Here is a 22,519-nt window from a genome sequence, read left to right on the forward strand (position 1 = left end):
GAGAAATCGATCACGAGTTAAAGGGGAATGTGCTGGCGCAGTATCATGTAATTTTTGCTGAATCGCCGATCTCGCTAACTGATCTCTCGATCTCTCGCCAGTACCTCAGGGAACCATTAGACGAGGGCCATCACTTCGCTCTAACCAAGTGAATACCTCAGTGACGCCATTCGCCTCGACTTGTCAAAAATTTCAGAAAAACAAGACACCTAATATGTCTTAATCAACTGGTGAAATACACTATCCCAGTGATCACAAGTTCATTTGTTTTTATTTTATAAACACTGGAAAATATCAGCCTCCGCACAGAAAGTTATTCAAACTAAATACAACAAAATTGAAACTTCAGGCTTTTGAAGCTCGTGCAGAGTACTGAAACACACAGAAAAATTCTTTTAGATGCAATAAAAAATGTATGGCCTCTTAGGAATGCCATCAACGCCGATTCCCATCTGATCGAATATAACAGAGAAGGTAATAATCGTCACACTTTTGATCACGATGAACAGAAGGTGATTGTAGGTGGCATTGATCTCCCAAGAGAAGAAAATTAATCCTAAGTATAAACTCTCACACACACACAGAACATGGTGCTAACGCGAAATTTCTTTTATAGTTCGATGCGGAGGAGGACCTTGGCTCGGGCGATCTTGATCCCGAGCTGATCGACGGTTCGGGGAATATTGACATTAATAAGATAGACGTGAGTTGCAAGATGAAATTGAATTTCGTTGGAACCTTACTGACAATACCGACTAATTATTTGTTCCGCAAGTGGCGGCGCGACTAACACGATCGAATTAATGTAAAGTTTCGCGAACGAGACACGAAGTTCGATGTTGTGTCGTGGCTGGAACCGGTTTTCAAGAATAACTTTTCATCACCTGTGGGAGTTTAAATCTGATGAAGGAACTACCTGGAGCGATAATGACCGATTTTGGGGAAACTCTGTTAGCCTTTTGAGTAGCCTAAAATTGTTTAAGCAGCCACCTGATGTCTCTTAACACTTTGACTGCCACGTCACCCATATGTGGGTGACAGGATTTACCACCATGATACTAGAAAAATTAATTCTCAAGTTAAGACGCTGAGGGAAATAAATTTGGATGGAATTTGTGAATTTTAACAAAGTTACGAAAATAAGTACCAAAACATATTTTAGGTTCTGTAGCTTACAATGGTGTAAAATCAAAATTTTAATCTTGCAGAATATTATACAGTTTTCATCTGGCAGTGAACGTGTTAAACCTATCACATTAAAAAATATACCGAAATAGGTTGATCCTTCTGATAGAAAACTTTATTTTGTATTTTGGTAAAGAGTTATATTTCTTATCTATTTTGCAAAATATCGATTAACACGTTACCTGAAGAATCAAGAAAAGTATTTTTTTAAACTGTCTCCACAGGTAGATTCTTTGTCGAGAAACGAGACTGGTCGAATATTTTTGATCACTTTGCAATCCTCATAATCCCTTTGCAAAGTCTCGTAAAAATCGGTCATTATCGCGTAGCTCCCTTGCAAGTTCCGATAAAACGACCAACGCAGTTCGTGGGCGACGAGAAGTGTTCAACAGCCCGATACAATGTTTCGCGCGGATGCTTGTTACCTTGTAATTGTGTCTAACTTTTGTAACCCGCACTAACAGCAGCAACTCAAACTACGTTGGATTTTTCCTGTTTGTGAAACCGAACTTTCGCTTTAACGCAACTCGATCGTGCAACGTTCGATAACACCTGGGCGCTTGCATCGCGATAAAGGATTTAATTAAATTTGTTTACATTTTTGTGTTCGTTCAACGTCTCATCCGACGAATTTAAGCAGAACGAAACGACGCTATTTTATTCTTTGCGAATTCGAATCCGAATTCGCGTGTCACTGGTCACCAATATAATTTTTATATAAACCAGCAGCTCTTTCTCTGACATTACTATTGAGATTATCGATTTCCATTCTTACTTATTTCTGTATTTTTGAAAGGTGGTTTTAAATTAATGAATCGAAACGTTGATCGACGTTTGAATGAGACTGTCAAATTTGGCATCCGTGTCATTTCCGCAAGGTCTCCTGCCAATTGAACTTATTTTATCGGGAAACCTGTCACATTTTTATTTTAGTGGAACTGAACTGCCAAATGAGGTCGAGCAAAAGAGACGGCTTTTTGTATTTATATTCGCGTCAACCATCTGTTCACGGTCTAACCAAATAGTACAAAAGAGAATGGAATACTAAATAAAAATAACAATCTGTCACGTACGTGCTTTTTCCATCTCGTAGAATTATTTCCACACTTCGTAAACTCTTTTAATACTTCGCGGGATAACATTTCCGTTTAATTAACCGTGTGAATTTTATTTGCATCGATGGACCGTTGAAAAATATACAAATATCGAAACTAAATCACATATATCGTTCGATAGTATGAAATTTGAACGAACGTGTTCTTTAATCGGTTAAAGGATAAAATAACTGTAATCCTTTTCCAGCAGTTCGATCGATTAAATATTACGAGTTCAATTTCTGACTTTACTGTGATCCGAAAATGTCTTGGATCCGTTTGTTCGACCTCTTATTGCGACTTACGCGGGAGTCTTCCGCGTAAAACGTTTTAATTGCGACTCGTTGAAGAGACACGGTCGTAAGACGATTCGACGTTTCACAAAGGACTCCCGCGAAACCTGTTCGACGTTAAAAGAAAACCGCGAACTACTTTATGGGGATAATGTCCCCCTCGAACGCTGTGTGAATAACGTTGGAAATTCCAATGTGGGACTTACGTCGACGTTTACGCCTAAAACTCGGAGGACTTCGGCCTTTTCGTCATCATTATAGAGTTTCTCTTAATCCGAACGAAGTTCAAGGATCCAATCGTTTCCCAAACTTGCTCGATCTATTAAATCTTTTGACGATTAAATTTAACGTGGCGTTAAATCTTGAGGGAATTTCGAATAAGCTCGTGGAACTTTCGGTGTAATATAAAATCTCAGGCTCCTTGATATTCAATTTAATACGATATTTGCGTGCATCAGGACCTTGGTGCTTTCGTTCTTCAATTATCGAGTGTAAAACTGTTAAAATTGAATCACTAACCGTGGAAATAATCTACGAGTCAAAGGTATGTTTTTTATTTGTAGAAGTTTCGCTTGTTTCGACAAATCTGTGAGCAGCTACACACCGAAACGAAACTACAACAAGTCTTCGAAAATCGATTACAAGACCGTGACAATCGGGCGCGTCAAATACGAGATACTCGTCCCATCTAGCCGAGGAGGAATCAGATTATTCTAATGAAACTAGCGAGCAGCAAATCGTCCAGGATCTAAATCTATTCGAAGGTTCATCAAAATGCTATTGCCTCAAAGGTATTTCCTTCGGATCACGGTCCTCGACCCGAACTCCGGCATTGACTTCCCGGCAGACTGTACAGACAACGGAACAGAGAGCAAGCTTGCTCCGCTGAGGAATTCACAGAGGAGTCGGTCGCGCGTGGTTGGGCGATAGGTGGTGCCGGAAAGGCACAAGGAGAGGGCAACGGTGCAGAGAGAAATAGAAATAGATAAAAAAGGGACAAAGATGGATACGGAGACGTGGAAAGCACCGTAGAGAAAGAGATTAAGGACGAACTTTGGCTCCTGCCACGTAACCACTTACGGCGGCAATTAAACGCGGCGATCCCGCTCCATCGAAGTTAAACTTACCAACTGGAATTGACTTTGATTTGTCCTGCTGGCCGCAGCCTGGACCCTCGAAGGATCCTCGTGTGTACAGAACTTCCGAATAAGATCGTTGATTTCGACCCTCTGCTTTCTTACTCCTTGGGCATCCTAAATATACCACAGTGTGGATGGAAAGATGTTTTAGTAGAATGTATACTTAATCTAGAAATTACAGTAATTAAAAATCAGAAACGAATTTTGAAGAAAAATCGACAGGGGTTAGATAGACTTTTTCGGCGAAGTTAAAAGGTTTCATATCGTTCTAAAAAAATTATTTTTGGTTGTAAAGGTCAATTACTATTATTTTTGGTGAAAAGATATACCCCCGAAATCCTACTCACTTTTGAGAAAAAAATTCCAATAGGTAGACAAATTTTTCGACGAAATTAAAAAATTTCAAATCATTATGGAAAAATTATTTTTAGTTACAGGAGTCAATTACAATCATTTTTGGTGAATAAACATACCCCCGAAATCCTACTCACTTTCGAGAAAAAAATTCAGTAAGCTGGACAAATTTTTCGACGAAATTAAAAAGTTTCATATCATTCTAAAAAAATTATTTTTGGTTGCAGAGGTCAAGTATAATCATTTTTGGTGAATAGACATACCCCTGAAATCCTACGCACTTTCGAGAAAAAAATTCCAATAGGTAGACAAATTTTTCGACGAAATTAAAAAATTTCAAATCATTATGGAAAAATTATTTTTAGTTACAGGGGTCAATTACAATCATTTTTGGTGAATAACTATACCCCCGAAATCCTACCCACTTTTGAGAAAAAAATTCCTTACCGAAAATATAATGTCTGACCATATATTGGCACGTTTCACTGAAATTTCGTACGTATGTTTAACTCCTTACCGTGGCATTTAGCTGGACGAAATCTGGGCCCAAACGGTAGGCGACAATGCGTGATGAACAGACCAGACTGATGCTAAACTGCTTTGTAACAGAGATTATAAGAATCGTGACCAACTCTTGTGGCGTACCGATAGGAACTAAAACTCAATCACGATCGTCGTTTGTTGTCCCCGAGCCTGGCTCGTCGTGTTTACGTTTGGGCCGACCTTCTGTTCGCGAGTCTGGCTCGTGATATTCTGCTTTGGGCCAAAATATTCATCGAGTCAGACTCGTTAAAGTATGGGAAGCATTTAAAATATTATAACTCCTGAACGGATTGAAGGATTTTAATGTTTCAAAAGGCAAACAACGCGTATTTTAGTGAGGAATATGTCGAAATTCTAAGAATGTCCGAAAAGTTGTTCCTTAACCGCGTAAAGTAGAAAAAACCCCATAAAAGTAGTCCAATTTTCAAACAGCCATAACTCATACAATAGTGAATATATTTCAATGGAACTTTTTTCTGAAATAGAGCTCATTGGTACCTACAAAAAAGTATTAAACAACTTTCCCGTAGCGCGTCAAACAAAATGACCAAAAATCAAAAACGAATTTTTAAGTAAAATTGACAAGGGATAGGTGCCTAAATTTTTTGGCGAAGAAAAAAAGTTTCAAATCGTTCTGAAAAAATTATTTTCAAGCGCGGGGGTCAATTATAATTATTTTTGTTGAATATACATATACTCGAAATCCTACGCACTTTCGAGAAAAAAATTCCAATAGGTAGACAAATATTTCGGCGATATTAAAATATTTCAAATCTTTATGGAAAAATTATTTTCGGTTGAGGGGGCCAATTACAATCATTTTTTGTGAATAGACATACCCCCGAAATCCTACGTACTTTCGAAAAAAAAATTCCAATAGGCAGACAAATATTTCGGCGATATTAAAATATTTCAAATCATTATGGAAAAATTATTTTTAGTTGCAGAGGTCAATTACAATAATTTTTGGTGAATAGACATACCCCCGATATCCTACGTACTTTCGAGAAAAAAATTCCAATAGGCAGACAAATATTTTGGCGATATTAAAAAATTTCCAATCATTATGGAAAAATTATTTTTAGTTGCAGGGGTCAATTACAATCATTTTTGGTGAATAGATATACCCCCGAAATCCTACGCACTTTTGAGAAAAAAATTCAATAAAGAGAACAAATTTTTCAACGAAATTAAAAAATTTCAAATCATTATGAAAAAATTATTTTTAGTTGCAGGGGTCAATTACAATTATTTTTGGTAAATAGACATACCCCCAAAATCCTACGGACTTTTGAGAAAAAAATTCTTTACCAAAGACATAATGTCTGAAATGTTTCTCCGATCTTCCGATTCAAACGTCATAGAGAAACTATGCGATCGTTTAGGTAAATGAGGTCAGGAAACATTTATAGAGACCCCTACAAATGGAATGGAAAAGTCAAATGTGTTTAAATATTATTTTCGTGTAGAACGAAGATCAAAACATGCTGAAATTTTTTAAAATTTCCTGAGGCCATATATCAAATTCATTTTTACAAAGAAAATGAAAAGACCCTTTCGGAAGTATTATTAAGTTTCTTTTAATAGTGTCCCATCTACTCTAAATGTGGGACAGTTTTATTCTGCATGCGTCATTTCCTTTATTCCTCTCTCTTCCTTCGCGTTGTTCAATATCTAAAGTGAAATGTCTACTTTTGAATTCAGTATGGCATCGATTCCCGAACCGTTCGCTAAAGATATATATCTTTTACTGTTCGCGAGTTCGACCCTGTCCGTATAAAGTAATATTTTCACTGGGAATGGATATTGATCGCTCGATCAAAGACTCTATAAATGATATCAGCGAATCGACAAGTCGAAGAGAAACAACGTTTCGCTGTCGGGTGCTTCGAGATTTACGATACGTGCTTGTTAACGCAAAAAATAAAGAAAAGCTCGCGTACGTAGTACGTAAAACGCGTTTCTTTTCCTACTTTCTCACGACACAGCGATTCGTAACGTAAAGAAAATACGTATTTTCTTTATTTTCCCTTAAACTCGGTTCTAACAGTGAGATTTAAAGAAAAACCAGGACTCTAGTTGACCGATCGGACGAAAATAATTAAGTATACTTTCCTTCCGGTTCCTGACACCGATCCCTCGATGGTTTCCTGGGCCAAACCGAGCCGTTCGTGCGAACTCGTTCGTAGTTGGTATCCCTGCTAACTCAGGAAGAGCCGAAGAATTTATTTCACCCGTAAAATCCTACTTCGGAGAAAAGCTTCCAGAACGTACGGTGAGATGCAAAGACGCAGCCGTGCATGGTGGAGCTGATCAGGATATACGTATACCGGGTGAACGAATTCGATAGAACAGCCGCCGGTTGTATTCGTCTTTCCTTTCTTACGTGTTATTGCGATTGGCCCGTCGGTTTCACGTGCGCTGAAACTACGATGCGTCGATCCACCTACGAAGACGCGCCTGTTCTTTTGCATTAATACATCGTTCACAAATGTTCGGTACCAGACGCTTCTGGCCAATCATTCTCCCTGCAATTCATTTCAACTTTACATACATGCGATTGAAACACTTTAATAATACTAAATATAATCGATTGTTTGATGAAAGCTGCAATCTAATTTGGGGAACCTCTGAAATCTATTTTTAAGAGAAAATTCACTTTTATAAGGTGCTTAGAAGCACTTAATAAAATCAGTAGCTTGGTATGAATCCTATTGTTTTAATAAAAATGAAAGTTTTGCAATTTTCGTTGCTTTCAAGAAATAATAGAAATATGTTTATTTTAGAATTTTCTGTCGAGTAAAAATACTTCTGTTTAATAAAATGGAAAACATACGTAAAACTGCAATAAACATAATATTTTCAATGAAATACACATAGCCTGTATTCCCAATGCTCCATAAAATTGAAAAATCCATTTGCTGCATTCTAAACTTTATTTTAGTACGACGCAAAATAATTTTAACGATCGATAGCGGTTCTTATAGAAAGCAGTGGATTAAACGACGTTCTAGAAAGAATAAATGCTAAGTAGTTTTTATATTATATTGCCTGCGGGAATAGAAAAGCCACGGACCACCATACGTGCCAGTGAACGTACAGTGTACCATAGCTGTACAATATTCTACTGTTTATGAAGTCGTATATCCGCGTAGGGAAATTCTGAGAGACGAATGCAAAAAATTATTCTGACATTTTTCACGTGCCGTAATTTATAAGGGAAGGTAAGAGGCGTGAGAAATAAAACAGTTGAAACGATGCGAGTAAGAGGAATATTAAATTTAATTCCCCTATCTATTTAAAGGAAAACATAATACCAAAAGCATCGTAGTTGTTCACGAATTTATTGCTCTCTATTGTACCTGAACGTTATATTTTCTTTATTACACCCTGATATATCATCAACGATCGATTATTTATAACATTGACATTTTGGCGACAGGTGTCGATCTCGATACAAAGAATTTATGAATAAAATCGAAGGGCGGATAAAAAGAGAACTCGTTACGCTTCGATCAAATATTTTAGAATATTTAAATTTTTAATTAATGCATATTGTCGAATCAATATTCCGATAATAAAAAGACTGTTCCATAAAAAAGGAACAGCTCGGCCCGATATATCTACGTCATTACTAATAATTATTGGAAAGTACTTAGAGAGAATATGTGGTAACCGTTTCGCTTGATTAAACTGAAACTTCATTAATCACCGTCACTCTACACGGTATCATTCATTTTTCGAGGAGGGAAAAGTTGCGGCTAGAAAAACCGATCGTTCAATTTTAAATGCTCCAATTATACTCAAGTATGGTTAACTGAAAGTATCAGTTATTAAATACAATGGTACTTTACAGTAAAAAAATGAAATATGGAAAAGTTATTATATGTCTTCGTTCTTTATAAAATTGCAAAATAAATGATTAGTTCAAGAATGTTGTTTATTATCTTCGAATTCGACGATAAAATGATCGAAACGCTCGATGTAAAAAAAAGATGTAAGCTGATTGTTAATAACGCTTTTCGAAAGTTACGTAAAACTATATTAACGTGAAAGCCAATGATGGAGATCGGAAAAATGGCACGATTTCGCTGCTTTTCGAAGATAAATAAATCGCGCGAGCGCAGTGCGCAATCAATCACAACCATAAGCGATGAAACTCCCACGCCGTTCCTTTTATCCTCCTTTTCTTTTTACTATATAACGACATATAAATCACGTTTAGTGTTCTTATTCACCGTCCCTTTTTACCATCCGTTTTCAGATCGGACGAGACGATGACGAAGACAGAAGCGAGGAAAGCAATCCACCGCCATTCATCACACCTCCTCCTCCCAATCCGGACTGTGAGTAATCGCTAAGAATTCGCGGATTCTATATAATCATAATTTCGTCGATAAGAAAGACTACCAGCCGAAATTACCTCGAGAATCGTTTCTTTAATATTTCAAACGCCATTACGAGCATCCTCTGTCAGGAACAATCGACAGAACTCCCAAAAGACTGCGGGCTGATAAAAAGCTTTCTGTTATCTCGAGAATCTGCCAACTAGTTCCATAAACAATTTATTACCCGTAAATATAACTTTTCTACGCTCTTATGAGACCTTAAATTCAATAATTGGATTTGTTTAAGCAACGGTAATAGCCTCAATTCGTATTTTTACGATTGCATTTTCGAACGACTGGCATTTGTTAAACTTCGTTGGATAATTTTTTATTTTCGAGCAAACGCATTTAATTAAATTTGATTTGTGCACGAAACGAACTCGGTGAATATTATTTCCCGAGCTTTACGAACTTTTAATTAAATAATTTTTTTCACTTCTCAGACAAAGGGCCGAAAGGCGATAAAGGTGATAAAGGAGACAAGGGGGAAAGCGTCAGAGGACCCCCAGGGCCTCCAGGTCCACCAGGACAGGACGAGGTAAATATTTATATTAATAATAGTGCAACCTTCCTAGTATTAATTTTTATCCGACCGATTGATAGTTTAAAAAAAAAATATTGCTTGTTGCATCATTAACGGAACGTTGTTTATTGCCAGTTTGAATATTTAATTAAAAACGATGAATTATTCGAGGGATGGGCCAACGTATCGAGCATGAGTACGGCACTGAAGATATTCAAGCCATTAGCAATTCTTACACAAGCCACAGAAGCTCCAGTTGCAATAGTTCTGTAATCCAAACACGTAGAAAGGCGCACTGAATGCATTGTGCATATTGCAGGACAACCCATTCATATCAGATTTTGCTTATGATTATGCAGCAGTACATTGTTCTGTCTAAAAGAATATCTACTAAGCCATGTACTATCGCTTCCTATCTTTGAAACGAGTAGTACAGATTATAGAATTATTAATACAGCAATTTTACTTGAGATAGTAGCTAAATCGCGCAATAATAGCACAAAAATTTTGACTCTCGTCGTAAAAAACGAACGATAATTCGTACACTCGTTTAGTGTCGTTCTGTTCAAAGAACAAGTAATATTTTATTACAGAGTTACAAAGTTCCCTCTTAAACGCCCAACGATTGCCTGAAATTACAAATTCGAGATGCAACCGGCAGTGCATTTACAGCGACACGTGTAATTGGAATTAAAGTAACCTTTAATGTTGCACGGTTTACGCGGACGTTATTTCGATATATTAATCCCGCGATAACACGCGTACCCACGTAGATAGGAGTACTTAAATCACCGTAGTTTGTCGGCGGTAACCAGAGTTCGGTTCTAAGAATCATTCACTGCGCCAGATATGTACACGTAGCCACATATTTCAGCAATAATAATTCAGTAGCGTTTGTGCATATGAAACGGGCTTGAATGCATTCCAATCCGGGATCACTCATTTATCTTGTTACCCAAGCAAGCCAATTTAGTCAGAGCGCTGAAGTACTGGTAACCACTGCATGTAACATTGATTACACAGGAACCCGCTCTCACGGTATTCGCTATCTTCCGGAATTATTGGTATGCGGATACGTACACGAATACATTTGTTTAATGCCTAATATATTCGACCCCTAACGAAAACGTAACGTTACAGACGGGTACGAAATTTTTTTTTTATAAAAAACTTAGTCGGTGGTCATATTTTCTAAAATATTTCAACGATTCTTCGAGGGAACTAAACTTGATAATATATGCAAAGATTAGTTTTTGACTTGTTTTCTTGGAGTTCCAATGATCCAAAGATTGACAGGGTTTGTAATTTCGAGACGAATGGATATACGAATTCGTGGGGAACTTTAAACTGTTTCGATAGACGTTCTGTCGCACTTAGAGAAGTATCGATCAGCTACCCTCCGGCTTTCACTCCCATAAATTCTTGAGAATGGAGCGTTGACCAATGAGAAACTTAATTTAGTCGACCAATACGGACAGGTGATAACATTTTTCAGACACTTCATTTCCCCTTCTATAAAGTCGCGACACGCTTTCCATCAAATACCGGAAAGGGGACTTTTACCGCTCGTCAGAATTCAAGATCAGTTGTTTGAAATAGTTTCTGGAACGAACCAGACGGAAATAAAAATTGACGACGTCTGCGGAGGTATTAGCGTATCTATGCGCCAGGGATTATTCGTACGACGATTACAGCAATAATATTGAATTCATTTTTGGATTAACGACGATAAATTGTGTCGATTGTGTTGTGACGTTTTGGCCATCGATTTTTGTGTTTGAAAAAAAAATTGTTTGTCTTACGTTCTTACCTCGAGTCTGGTCATTTAAATTTGAGAAACCCTGTATAATGATTAGACTGCGGATGTTTATGCATTTATGGGAAATTTTAATCCTCAAAAATATAAGAAATACTTAAAGTAAGATACGAATTATTATATTTAGGGATTGAGACAGCCCTCTGCGAATAATTCTATTAATAAAAATGTGAATTTGCATAAAGATCCGTAGTCTAATAATGATGTTTTATTTTAGCAAAGAAACCATTTAACGTGTAAATAATAATCTGCTGACCTTTTGTTTCCTCGCGTTTTGATTTTAAATCGTAATAAACGAGACATAAAACGAATAAATCGCTTATTTTTGCAACGATAAAGTGGTGAAAATGGCACACAGGGTCCGCAAGGGGAGAAAGGAGAGCCTGGCACGTGCGCCTGCAACGCAACAGCCCTGATGGCGTCCTTTACGATGCCAAAGATGATCCAGGGACCGAAAGGAGAACAAGGAGTACCGGGTCAAGAGGGGAAACAAGGGCAAATGGGGCTGACGGTATTGACGCTTTGTTGAGAACCAATCGATTCGCAATAATAAGCTTAAAAATGTGACGGGTACTATCTGATACATCTGTTAAATAAAAAACGTTTCCCATCAACGAGCCAACATAATTTCTCTGAACCTTTCGAACCGTTTAAGCATAAGTGTACGGTGAAATTTGACGAAACTACGACAAGAGCAACGAGTTAATTTATTAATCCTGTCTCGTAATTGGGATTATTTCTGCAGGGCGCAGCAGGACCGCCGGGAGAGAGAGGACTCGAAGGACCTCATGGTGCTAAAGGCGATAAAGGAGACGTGGGCGTGCAGGGACCGGAAGGTCCCCAAGGACAAAAAGGTGAACCGGGTCGTGACGGAATACCGGGGGAAAAAGGCGCCCAAGGACCTCCAGGACCGCCGGGAAAGGACGAATACTCTAGCTACAATGTAAGTAGCAGTACTTGATGTCCATTTTATTTACCGGCTGCAACGAAATGCAATTGAATTTCGCCATAATTTTGCTCGCGAGAAATTAACGCCAGCCCTGGAAATTCCAAAGAATTTTAAAAGTTAAATATTTCTTCTAATTATAGAAGTTCGAGAGTTAAATATTATCGAGGCAACATTGTGGTTATAAAGAACTGGAAAAGCACCAGAATTGATAAAATTTGTAATTTTAACGATTTAAAAAACCGTTCAATGATTGAATACAACTTGAGCGACGTGTCTATAATTACTCGTTATTTTTACTGGCAGATGTGCACATAGACAGTGACGGTGATACTGTATTATCTGTTTTTCATTGACATTAGCACCATCTAACCGGCTGAAACCAATTAAAGCGGATCACACTGTAGACGTTCACAAACAGTGATGGAAGTAGAAATAACGAGTGATGATCAGACACGCTGATGAAGTCAGACTCAATCGCACGCAATTACGATGAATATTCAGGATCGATTTTCCCGTGCACAAAGCCTCTTATGAACAAATTTCACCCCCGCACTTTCTATTCGCGGTAACGCGTAGAATTAATTACCACGAATTCCAATTAATTCCGTGCATAGAAAAGGGCAAACGCAGGTACTAAAAGCACTCGCAAGTTTTACGACACGATCACCGCACTTAGCAATTGGATTTCTTTCTTCGGTTTATTATTAAAACCTCGCCCTGTAAACTGAGTTATCTTTACACGGGAACTGTTGCAATAATGAAATAATAAAAAGTATTTTTTCTGTAATCTACATGAAAATCTTGGACATCGAAGAATCTTTATTTTCTTTGAATTTGTACTTTAATACCTAAACATTGCATATTGTTTTGGAAAGCTATGTAAGAAGACATCAGCGACGATCTGCTCGCAAGCAATTACATTCTAATTGGATCCCGTAAAGCAAATATAATTCTAAATTTCGTTGCAACCGTAAGGTCCTAACGAGGGTAGAAATTATCCCCGAGGAGAATCATCTTGAATTTGTTAATTTCCACGTAAAACCCTTCGATGGTAGCCCCGATACGTTTCCTCTCCCCCGTATGGTACCGAAATTTACACCATCGTTTAACCTTCTCGGGATCGTAAACGCGTACACATTCGCGTCCAATAAACTGCCAGGATCGCGTACAGTTGGCCCGAGCGTCTCCTAAACAGACGAGAATATTAACCGCCAGCGAAGAGACCGGAGCCCTCGGTTTCCTAACATTAATTTCTGTCGTTCTCGCGTTGAAATTTTCGCTTTGCGCGCGGCGTGCACGCGTTTCCTGGTCTCGTAAATTACCAGTGCTTTTCGGGGAAATTGACAACGTCCCAAAATGGCGACGCTGGGCCCCCACGATCCGGCGCGTGCATTCCTTTTTACGGCGACTGTCGGTTCGCGACCATTCCTCGTTGTCTCGGCGGGAGGCGAGCGAGGACAACAAGAAATTCGTTGAATGGAAATGGAACGCGATATCGCCCCGCAGGGAATAAGTAACCGTGCACGTAATAAAGGTGGAGGAGTTGTATGTCCAACTCCTTCCTCCTGTTCCATTCTTTCCTGCCCCTCGTTCCACCCCTTTTTGCTCGTCTCGTCTTTTCCCGCGGCGTTCGTAACCCGTAACGCTACGTCTTTTCTTGTTGTTCTCCACGGTTAAAAAACAAGAAGAAACCCGCGTATCTGTGTTAACGTTCGTGCACCTGTGGATGCATCGGGGAAACGTACGACGTATGACCCATTTCCGTTCGAGGCCGGCGTGGAAATTAAATAGGGTGCGAAACGTGGCTGATGCCGGTGAAAAATGAAGCTGCATTTCGGTGTTCCGCGAACGGAACGCGATGCGCGTTTCAAAACCGATAGTTGTCTCCTCGTTTCGTGATATTCTAGAACGTTTGTAATATTCGCGACTGACCGTATCGTTGGAAAAACTTCGACTACAGAGTCGAGGGGCCCAATTATCGAAGGGATGATCAATTTGGAGAACATTGGGAAAGAAACGCGACGTAATTCGATTATAAAAAATTTTTTAAATGAAATTTGAGTCTTTTATAATGTAAATAAAGCAGTCATCTGTTTGCAAAATGTGAAGAGTGATAGATGGAAATAGGTGTTTCAATTCGTCTATACAAATATTTTTAATAAAATTTGAGTCTTTTATAATGTAAATAAAGCAGTAATCGATAGATGGAAATAGGTGTTTCACGATTTTTGAAATTTGGATGTTAATAAAATTGAACTCTGAAAGTGGACCAATGGAAAATACTATAGGGGACTTTGTTTCATATTTTTAAGAAACATTCTTTTTGAAACAGAACTATCAAAAAATAAGTGTTGCAAAATGAATTAGAATGTACACGAAAATAATTCAGAAACCAAATAATTTGGAGCGAAATGGTTCTTAGCCTAGAGAGTTAACGAAATGAAAAATGTTTGTGTATTTTGGAGAGAATCGTGCAAGTATTATCGACTGTTGAAAAAGGAAGTGGAATGATAGGTGATTTAAAGGTTCCATGGGTTTGGATAGGTGATATATATATCGGTGGAAACCGCGAGGTATCGAAATAGACGTTGGAGCCTCGCGAACGGGAACGACTCAATGAAATTATTATCGCGATAGCTGGAATCGTAGCCGGCGCCGGAAGTGGCACGATTTTCCGTACTTTTCCGTGCTTTTAACGTACTTGGGAACGAACAAAGCTCTTTCTGCCTTCCGACGTTTCAACAATTAGCAGGCGAGGTCAGGCCGCTCGTTTCGTTCCCGCAGCGTAACATTTGGAAACGTGCCATTGCAAAGAACGAAGCAAAAAGGAAACAAATTAAACGTAACAAAGTGTATGATTTTTTTTCACGAACTCCGGTAACCCGACGTCTCGATTTTGTAAAAATAATCCACGATTACCGGCAAACGTCTCCGTACTTCGTTGTTAACAGACAGAAGTAACGGGTGCGACCTAATAAATTATACAAGAAATTAGTTAAACCAAAATCTAGATTAGACTATTCAAACGACAAATAATAGATGCATTCTACTTTCGGTTATAACTCCTTTAAAGTTTCTAATTTTATCTATATTAAAAATTAGAGAATGTTCTTTAACATATATCTGACGTGTAAAAAGGAAATTGATCGTATTCGCCAGTTTCAACTTAAAATAACTTCTGACTTGATGGTAACGTACAATCTCGTAAATAACTTTCAAACTTTGAATGTTCCGAGCTTCTTGTGAAAAATTGCAGCGGAGTTTTACCTCGCGTCGATACATAATACCAAAACAATTCTATTCAAACCAGAAACTATGACACTTTAACGAAACGAAAAAGTTTTCTCAGTTAAATTTCATTTTAAAGCGTTTCGTCAATATAGCAACTCTGAATAAGATACTTTATCAAATTTACGTTCGTTTTGCAATAATTTCGACGTTCGGTATCAAAGTCTGCGACCAGCGCTCTTCGAACGCTCAAGTTTCTTTTTTTTGTATTACACACGTTATAATATCGTTGAAAAACTCGAGGTCCGTTAAAATTAATACAGGAAACGTGACACCCGACAGCGTATAATAGAAACGCTGTACGAAATTGCAACGTATGATAAAGCTGGCGCGACGCAGCGGAACTTTCTAGGTTCCCGATTTCATTTTTCCCGCGAATCCAAACGATTTAGTAGAGGAATATATATTTTCGAGATTTATTGCGGTAATAATCTAACTATCGCGCCTTTCGGTTAATAACACTACGGCCAAAAATAAGGACTCGAAACGCGAATTTATCATGTGCTTTAGATGAATTACGGTTACGGAAGTTGAGCCGCGCATAATTCGGGAGAACAACGGTGGTCGATAAGTTTTTAATTCCAGCCTTTTTATCGCTCCTACGAAGAATAAATATTATAAACAATTCGTTCGAAGTTAATTATTAATATCCATCTTTGAATTTCGATTAAAAGAAAATATTCATTTAATCTTTTAAAGTGTACACGCCAATATAAAATGTTAACGTCTCGATGAAGAGAATGCTTGTCCTCTGCAGGAGGCACCCTTGACACGCGTAAAGTTTCGTGGAGAGACATTAAGGCTTTAAAGCCCCCGCGCTACTATTTGTCCGTACGGTACAATGTCGCGCGAGACGTTAAAAGATTTCTCGACACGGCGAGAGCCCTGCGCGAATAATACTTTCGCGCAGGATAGCCTGCATCCGTAAAAGAATTTCAGAAAAAAAGCTCACGTACACCCGCAAGAGCACCGGGGTCGCTGAATTCGGGCAAAAAGTAAATTAAAACGGGTCCGTTTGTTGCCCGGTGACACGTGTGCAAGGTACACGCCTTATCGGGGTAAAGGGAACCAGATGAACGAAGTAGAAAAATATGAAACGCGCGTAAGGAATTTTACGACTCCCTCGATATCATTATAATGTTACGGATCGATGAACGCACGCTGCGGGCGGGATAAATCTACGTTTGAATCGGAAATCGAAATGTGCTAGAATGCGACTTTAAAATCACTGACCGGGCTGCTCTTTTTGCACACGTTTTAACAAACGTGTTATAACGCGACAAGCATAGCTCTTTAGATCCTTTTTACAAATTTATCAAATAGAAATATCGATCGAGTATAATTTGCGTGCCAGGTCTGACCATTAATCGGTGTTTCTACTTGCGTCGACATCCACGCCGTGTTCTGTTATTACTCGATAAGTATTCAAAGTGGATTTCTTCAAAAACTTCGAATCAGAATTAAATTTAACCAAAAATTAATTAGTTAATTGGTTTTCGAGATATTCGTCAGGTTGGGAGATATTAAGCGGAACGCATTCAGAGTTGTACTATGCCTTCGTTATTCCTTTGAACGAGAATCCAAACTTTTAGGAAACGCTTTAAAAACTATTCCCGCCGGAAAGACGAGGGGGGAGCCGCCTTAACACCGCGCGCGGTAAAATTCTCCTAAAACATCGGGGAAACTCGTGGAATCAACTCGGCCAAGCCTCCATCGCGCGCCCACTCCCCCGGGGCAGCCTTGCGACCTTGCAAAGGCACCTGGAATCCTCGGCAGAGGAAATATCTCGCTTCAACCTCAAGTGTTATCTTACGTGACCCGGTGCTGGTTCCGTGCTCTAACGTACAGTCGTCCGATTTCCCTGGAGAATACAGAAACCAATTTCTAGGCTGTACCGACTAGGTACGCCAGGTGAGTGACTTGGCGAGGGAAGTTGTTTAGGAGAACGACGACGAGTCGTACGGAAACACACATCCCAACCGAGGTGGAGCATTTTCGTGGACGTACCGAATCTGTCGGGCGGCCATCGCGCAAATAACAGCCGCGAAACGGAAAATGGAAAACGGATACAACGATTCTCAATTAACCTTTTGACTACGGTCAATTTTAACGGAAAACTTTTTGACGCTCATGGGCGTTATATGCACATAGTTAACTGATCGACTGAACACCTATAGGCGTTTTTTAGTAGTCAAAGGGTTAAACACGCCTGGTGTAATTAGGAGAAGCTATTGGGGAAGTTTGGGGAATGTGGCTTGTGGAATTTAAAAACATGTAACCGTTCACTTTTTGATAATTTGTAACGTCAACGATTTCTCAAAGGGGGAGATCGAGTTTGGAGTTCTCCAAAAACCGGTGGGCGAGAAATAGTTGAAACTAGTAATTCTAAAAAAGAGGTCGAGCACTTGCGAGAGAGACAAGAGCGTGGCCCTCTGTTGGCGAGTACGGGAACTGCCGCCACAATCTCACTTGGAAGAAATAATAGAACAATTCCCACTTTAAAAATGTCTTTTTTTAACTTTCTAGTCGTAAATACCAAACAGATCCTGAAATTTATGATAAATGATTCCGTAAGATTTTATTATCAGTTACTTCGGTAAGAATTATGTGGTATGTGTGATCGTAAACGAGACGCAGACCCTTTATAATTATTCCCTGTTTCGCTTTACTCTTCGGGTACTCAACCACAACGATCATTAAGGTAGAATGATGCAATTAGATATTAGGCATGGGCGGTAAACCTGATCGCTTCAAATGATGCGTTACTGTGTTGCTTCTGGGTTAATTTGCTGACACTATATATATTTCACACACCTGTTCTGTTCCCTCAGAAAATCTACACATTTCTGCCTTAGAAAGATACATTATAGAAGAAAATATAACTCTCGTTTCTAATTTAATTTTCACAACGAATATTCATTTTCTGTTCAAAGTGGAAACTTTTTAAGTAAGTCTGACCATTAAGTAAAAGTCATCGCCTATAAATTGAAAGAAAATATTAACGGGCGACACCTTTTCCTTAATTTTCAAGAAAATTTCGCTCGAAGATTGAAAAATTCTTCCGTTGGAACATCGCTGTTGCGACAGCAAACACTCGAGCAATATCGAATGACCCACATTGTTCTAAATCTTTATAGTAAAATCTCTTTTGTACATAGATTGATATCCAAGTATATAAATAGAAATGAGAAGAACTTTTCGTTGATTCTTATGGAAAATGTTTGAAGTACGTTTTCCTTCGAGTTTACCCTAACTGCTCGGAACGATTCGTACCCTATAAAGTTTCATTAAAAATTGAGTATGGTTTCCTCGCAAGCAGGAAACCGTCTGTACGAGCTTCCACGATCGTTCTTTTATCGAATTATCGTTAATTCGACGTATCGCGGCTCTTCAATCACCGCGAGCGCGTCAGAAACGGCCGCGATAGAGCCGCTTTGAGAATAAAAGAGAAGAAGGCGGAATGAAAGATGCCTACATTGAATGCTGGACGCTCTGTCAATAGCCGAAGGAAGTTCGAAAGTTCTAAACCACTTGGTGGAAAAGCTTTTGAGAGGCAGGCATGACGTATAATGGAACGAATGCTGGCGTTGATAAATAGACGTTCCGAAAGCGTTCGTGTGACGAAAGGAAAAAAAAGGGGGAAAAAAGGGAAGAGAACACTCGATTCGATTGCGGTTACAGAAGCAAAGACCTGTAAACGTTTGAATAAACGAGTGTCCGTCGAGAGGAACGATTCGAAACGTTCATCGATGAATAAACGCGCGCCGCCCAATGTTGATTTGCGCTTTTCGCGACTGTTTCTCGCTTTACCGTTCGCTAATCAGGGTACTTTATTGTGCCCGCTGGATCGTTGTACGGAGAATTAATTATCGAGCGAGATAAACCGACGTTTGTGCAAAATGGGGCCAGCGACAAGGAGAACGAAAGAAAATTTTAAACGCGGAAAGAATTATTTAAAATTTGATAATAAAAGTTTACAATTACGATAGTACCAGTCGGTTGAATTTTCACCACTCTTCTCTCGTTGTAAATAAAAAAAAAGCGAGTTATTAGTTTGCTAATTTTTACTTAATACATCTAATATCTGTGTCAAGAAACTGGTACAGAAATTTCCTTTCCTTTATTAAAACAAGATGTTTATCTCGACAGTGGACTCGAAGATGCCACGAGCAGAGTCTTGAAGGTGGGTTTAGAGTGGGCTTATCCATTATTTAGTATATTTTACGTCTATCAAACAAGAATGTGTCGTCGTCTGCAGGGAAAGAGAAACAAGTTTTTGGTGTTATTAAAAGAAAATGAAGACGGGAAAATTCTTCTCAAATTACGGCGTAATGAACAGAAATTTTGTTAAAAATGTCAATGGCATTTATTACGAAACCATTGTTTTCCATTATAATGGCGGTAATGCGTTTGACATATATGAAGATACAATGGACGCTTTCCTTTTCCTATAAACGATTTTCAACGATTGCGTCATCGTCGATACTGTCCAACTAATTATAATACAATCCCCTTTCTATGAATCCTGGAAAGCAGGTCTATAGGAATAGAGATTATACTATAAATTTTTGTGCTTATAAAAACACTATTAAATACAGTAGGAACAAAGATTGAGCAAAAAAATTCATCTAATTCCTACTTTGACTCCAACCAGTGCTTCATATAATTCAATACTTCATAAAAAGAATATATCGCTATAGAAATGTAAAATTTATTCTTGAAAAATCTACCTATTTTAACGTCAAGATTAACATTTTTCACAGTAATGAAATCGAGCATTTTAACAAAATTTACTATAATAACCCTCTCTTTTCTTTTCGACGAAAGTGTTGAAAGAATTCTAGCGACAGTAAAGGTACGCTTGGGTTCATTTAGAAAACTAATTTCTTCTTCTCTATAGCGACACAATTTTTTTGTTCGACGAATGACTGTATAGGGAATAAAGGAAACAATCCGTGGCGAGTACGAATTTCTTTACAAGCGATCCCACCTTTGCAAAGTCTCATTTTCAGACGTTGGACGTTACAAACGTATCGACGACGAGTCTACGGATGCGACTGTATTTAGCCAGAGGCGCTGCTTTCGAGTCCACCCACGAGAGAGAATCGCTAGAAATGTTTTCAATATGCTAGTTCTTCGGTGATCGAACGTACAAACTTGTCATAAATTCTCGAAGTCGCCCGTTTGCGAAGCAAACAACTCGAGCGCGGAATAAACGTTTCGACGAAACGTTCGAGAGTATCGCCCTTTAATATAGTCGACCGTTCCAACGACGATTGTTCGTCATTAGACGACTCAAAGGGGCAGGTGGCACGTCGACCGGCTGCTTTTAGCTTTACGACATTGTACCAATGATTAAACAGAGAAATTTCGTCTATTATGCGCAAGCAGCTCAGTTGGGGACGCCGGGGAGCTTACAGGGTAAGTAACCACACCATAATCGGAGTGCTTTCGATATAAAAGCTCCGATATGACTCTATAATTTAGCGAAATTTAAACGGCGCTCGATTGCTCCTTTTGTGGAGACAATTACGACTCGTAGATCAAAATATAGAAAAACCTTCTGTTTAAACAATGTCTCTATCGTTACAGACGTCCCTTAAAACGATGTAACTGTTGAATATTTATTTGCTAAATAAATACAACATAGTTTCGACCTAAGTATGTATTCAATAACACTAGAACTACCGCCAATTGTAGTGTGTTTATTGGTATCAAGGAAATTGAAATTGAAATAAGTGTTTATTCATTCTCTTATAGAAAATTACGGTAAATTTTTTACAGGTTTTATTAGAAATTACGGATGGGTCATTTTGACTGGTTTGGTAGTTCCAATGTTAGTGTAGTTTTACAAAACGAAAATTCTGTTCTTAGCTTGAAGGTTTTCTAATCAGAGAGTGCAATAAACGAGTGTCCTCCTCAGGTAGTACTGATTTTTTCAAGGGAAGGGACTGCACCAATGGATACAAATTTTCATTAACCCATTAACATTTTTTCAAGTCCAAATCAAAAATTACAAAATACAACAGCAGTGTAAATAAAACAGATATTTTAACAGGTAAATTTCAAATAAGACACTTGAAGGCGTTGGGAGCTGCCGGTAACAAAATTGAAATATAATTCGAAATGCAAAGGGTTAAAGATACATGCATGCAATGCTAATTCTCAACAGTAACTTTGTTCGACAATTTTTCCACGCAGATATTTGGATATCTCTGTTCTGTATTGAATTATTTCTGTTTAGATGGATGAAATCACGATGAGGCCAGGGCTGCCAGGACAGAAGGGCGAGGCAGGCATTCCAGGGAATCCAGGACAGAAAGGGGAGTCGGGAATCGTGGGTGCCAAAGGAAACAGGGGCGAATCGGGACACAAGGGCGTTAAAGGCGATCACGGGAAAGAAGGGCCGCGAGGAATTCAGGGATTCAAAGGTGAACCCGGGGCTCCTGGAACGCCGGGGCTACCTGGGGCTCCGGGTGAGAACGGAAGGCCGGCTGAGAAGGGCGACAAGGGCGACACGGGACCGGAAGGGAAACTAGGTCCTCCGGGACCACCAGGACCACCAGGCGTGTCCGGCGTCACTGGACCTGGGGCAATAAACGTTGGGGAATCAGGTACGACTCGATCGAAATAAATTATTTCGAGTAATAAAGTGTATGGAAACACGTGGACGTAAAATTCAGAGGCTCGTGTATTTCACATTGAACGTAAACTTGCTTAAATATTGCTGTCTAGGCTCTTTCGACCTTTTTTGTGATTTTTTCTTTGATGGTAGGCAAGCTGTTTTGCATTGAGATTTTGCAGATATATTTATTCATCTTACAAACGTGTACAGTATTTTTTTCATCGAGAAATATTAAAAATTGTGGGAGTTATGACTTGTTGTTTGATGGCTCTTTTGAAAATAGTGGAACACTGGCTTTCACGAAACAGAGGGGGCTAAGGTA

The 22,519-nt window shown here is 38.8% G+C and overlaps 1 protein-coding gene across 4 annotated transcripts in view; it reads left to right on the plus strand.

Moving 5' to 3' along the window:
- The window catches only part of LOC122404627 (collagen alpha-1(XVIII) chain), a 313,588-nt gene that overhangs the window by 279,290 nt on the left and 11,779 nt on the right, over window positions 1-22,519 (plus strand). For 2 of the 4 annotated variants that reach the window (XM_043408763.1, XM_043408764.1), the window contains exons 6-12: window positions 617-703; window positions 8,873-8,954; window positions 9,440-9,534; window positions 11,694-11,846; window positions 12,081-12,278; window positions 20,964-20,993; window positions 21,817-22,186. In XM_043408763.1, coding sequence (XP_043264698.1) covers window positions 617-703; window positions 8,873-8,954; window positions 9,440-9,534; window positions 11,694-11,846; window positions 12,081-12,278; window positions 20,964-20,993; window positions 21,817-22,186 — 1,015 coding nt within the window. The remainder of the gene's footprint in view (window positions 1-616; window positions 704-8,872; window positions 8,955-9,439; window positions 9,535-11,693; window positions 11,847-12,080; window positions 12,279-20,963; window positions 20,994-21,816; window positions 22,187-22,519) is intronic. The other 2 variants (XM_043408765.1, XM_043408766.1) reach the window with 2 other exon arrangements.

This window comes from Colletes gigas, unplaced genomic scaffold (assembly GCF_013123115.1).
Source record: "Colletes gigas isolate AHSC1104 unplaced genomic scaffold, ASM1312311v1 Colletes_gigas_Sc00003, whole genome shotgun sequence".
NCBI lineage: Eukaryota > Metazoa > Arthropoda > Insecta > Hymenoptera > Colletidae > Colletes > Colletes gigas.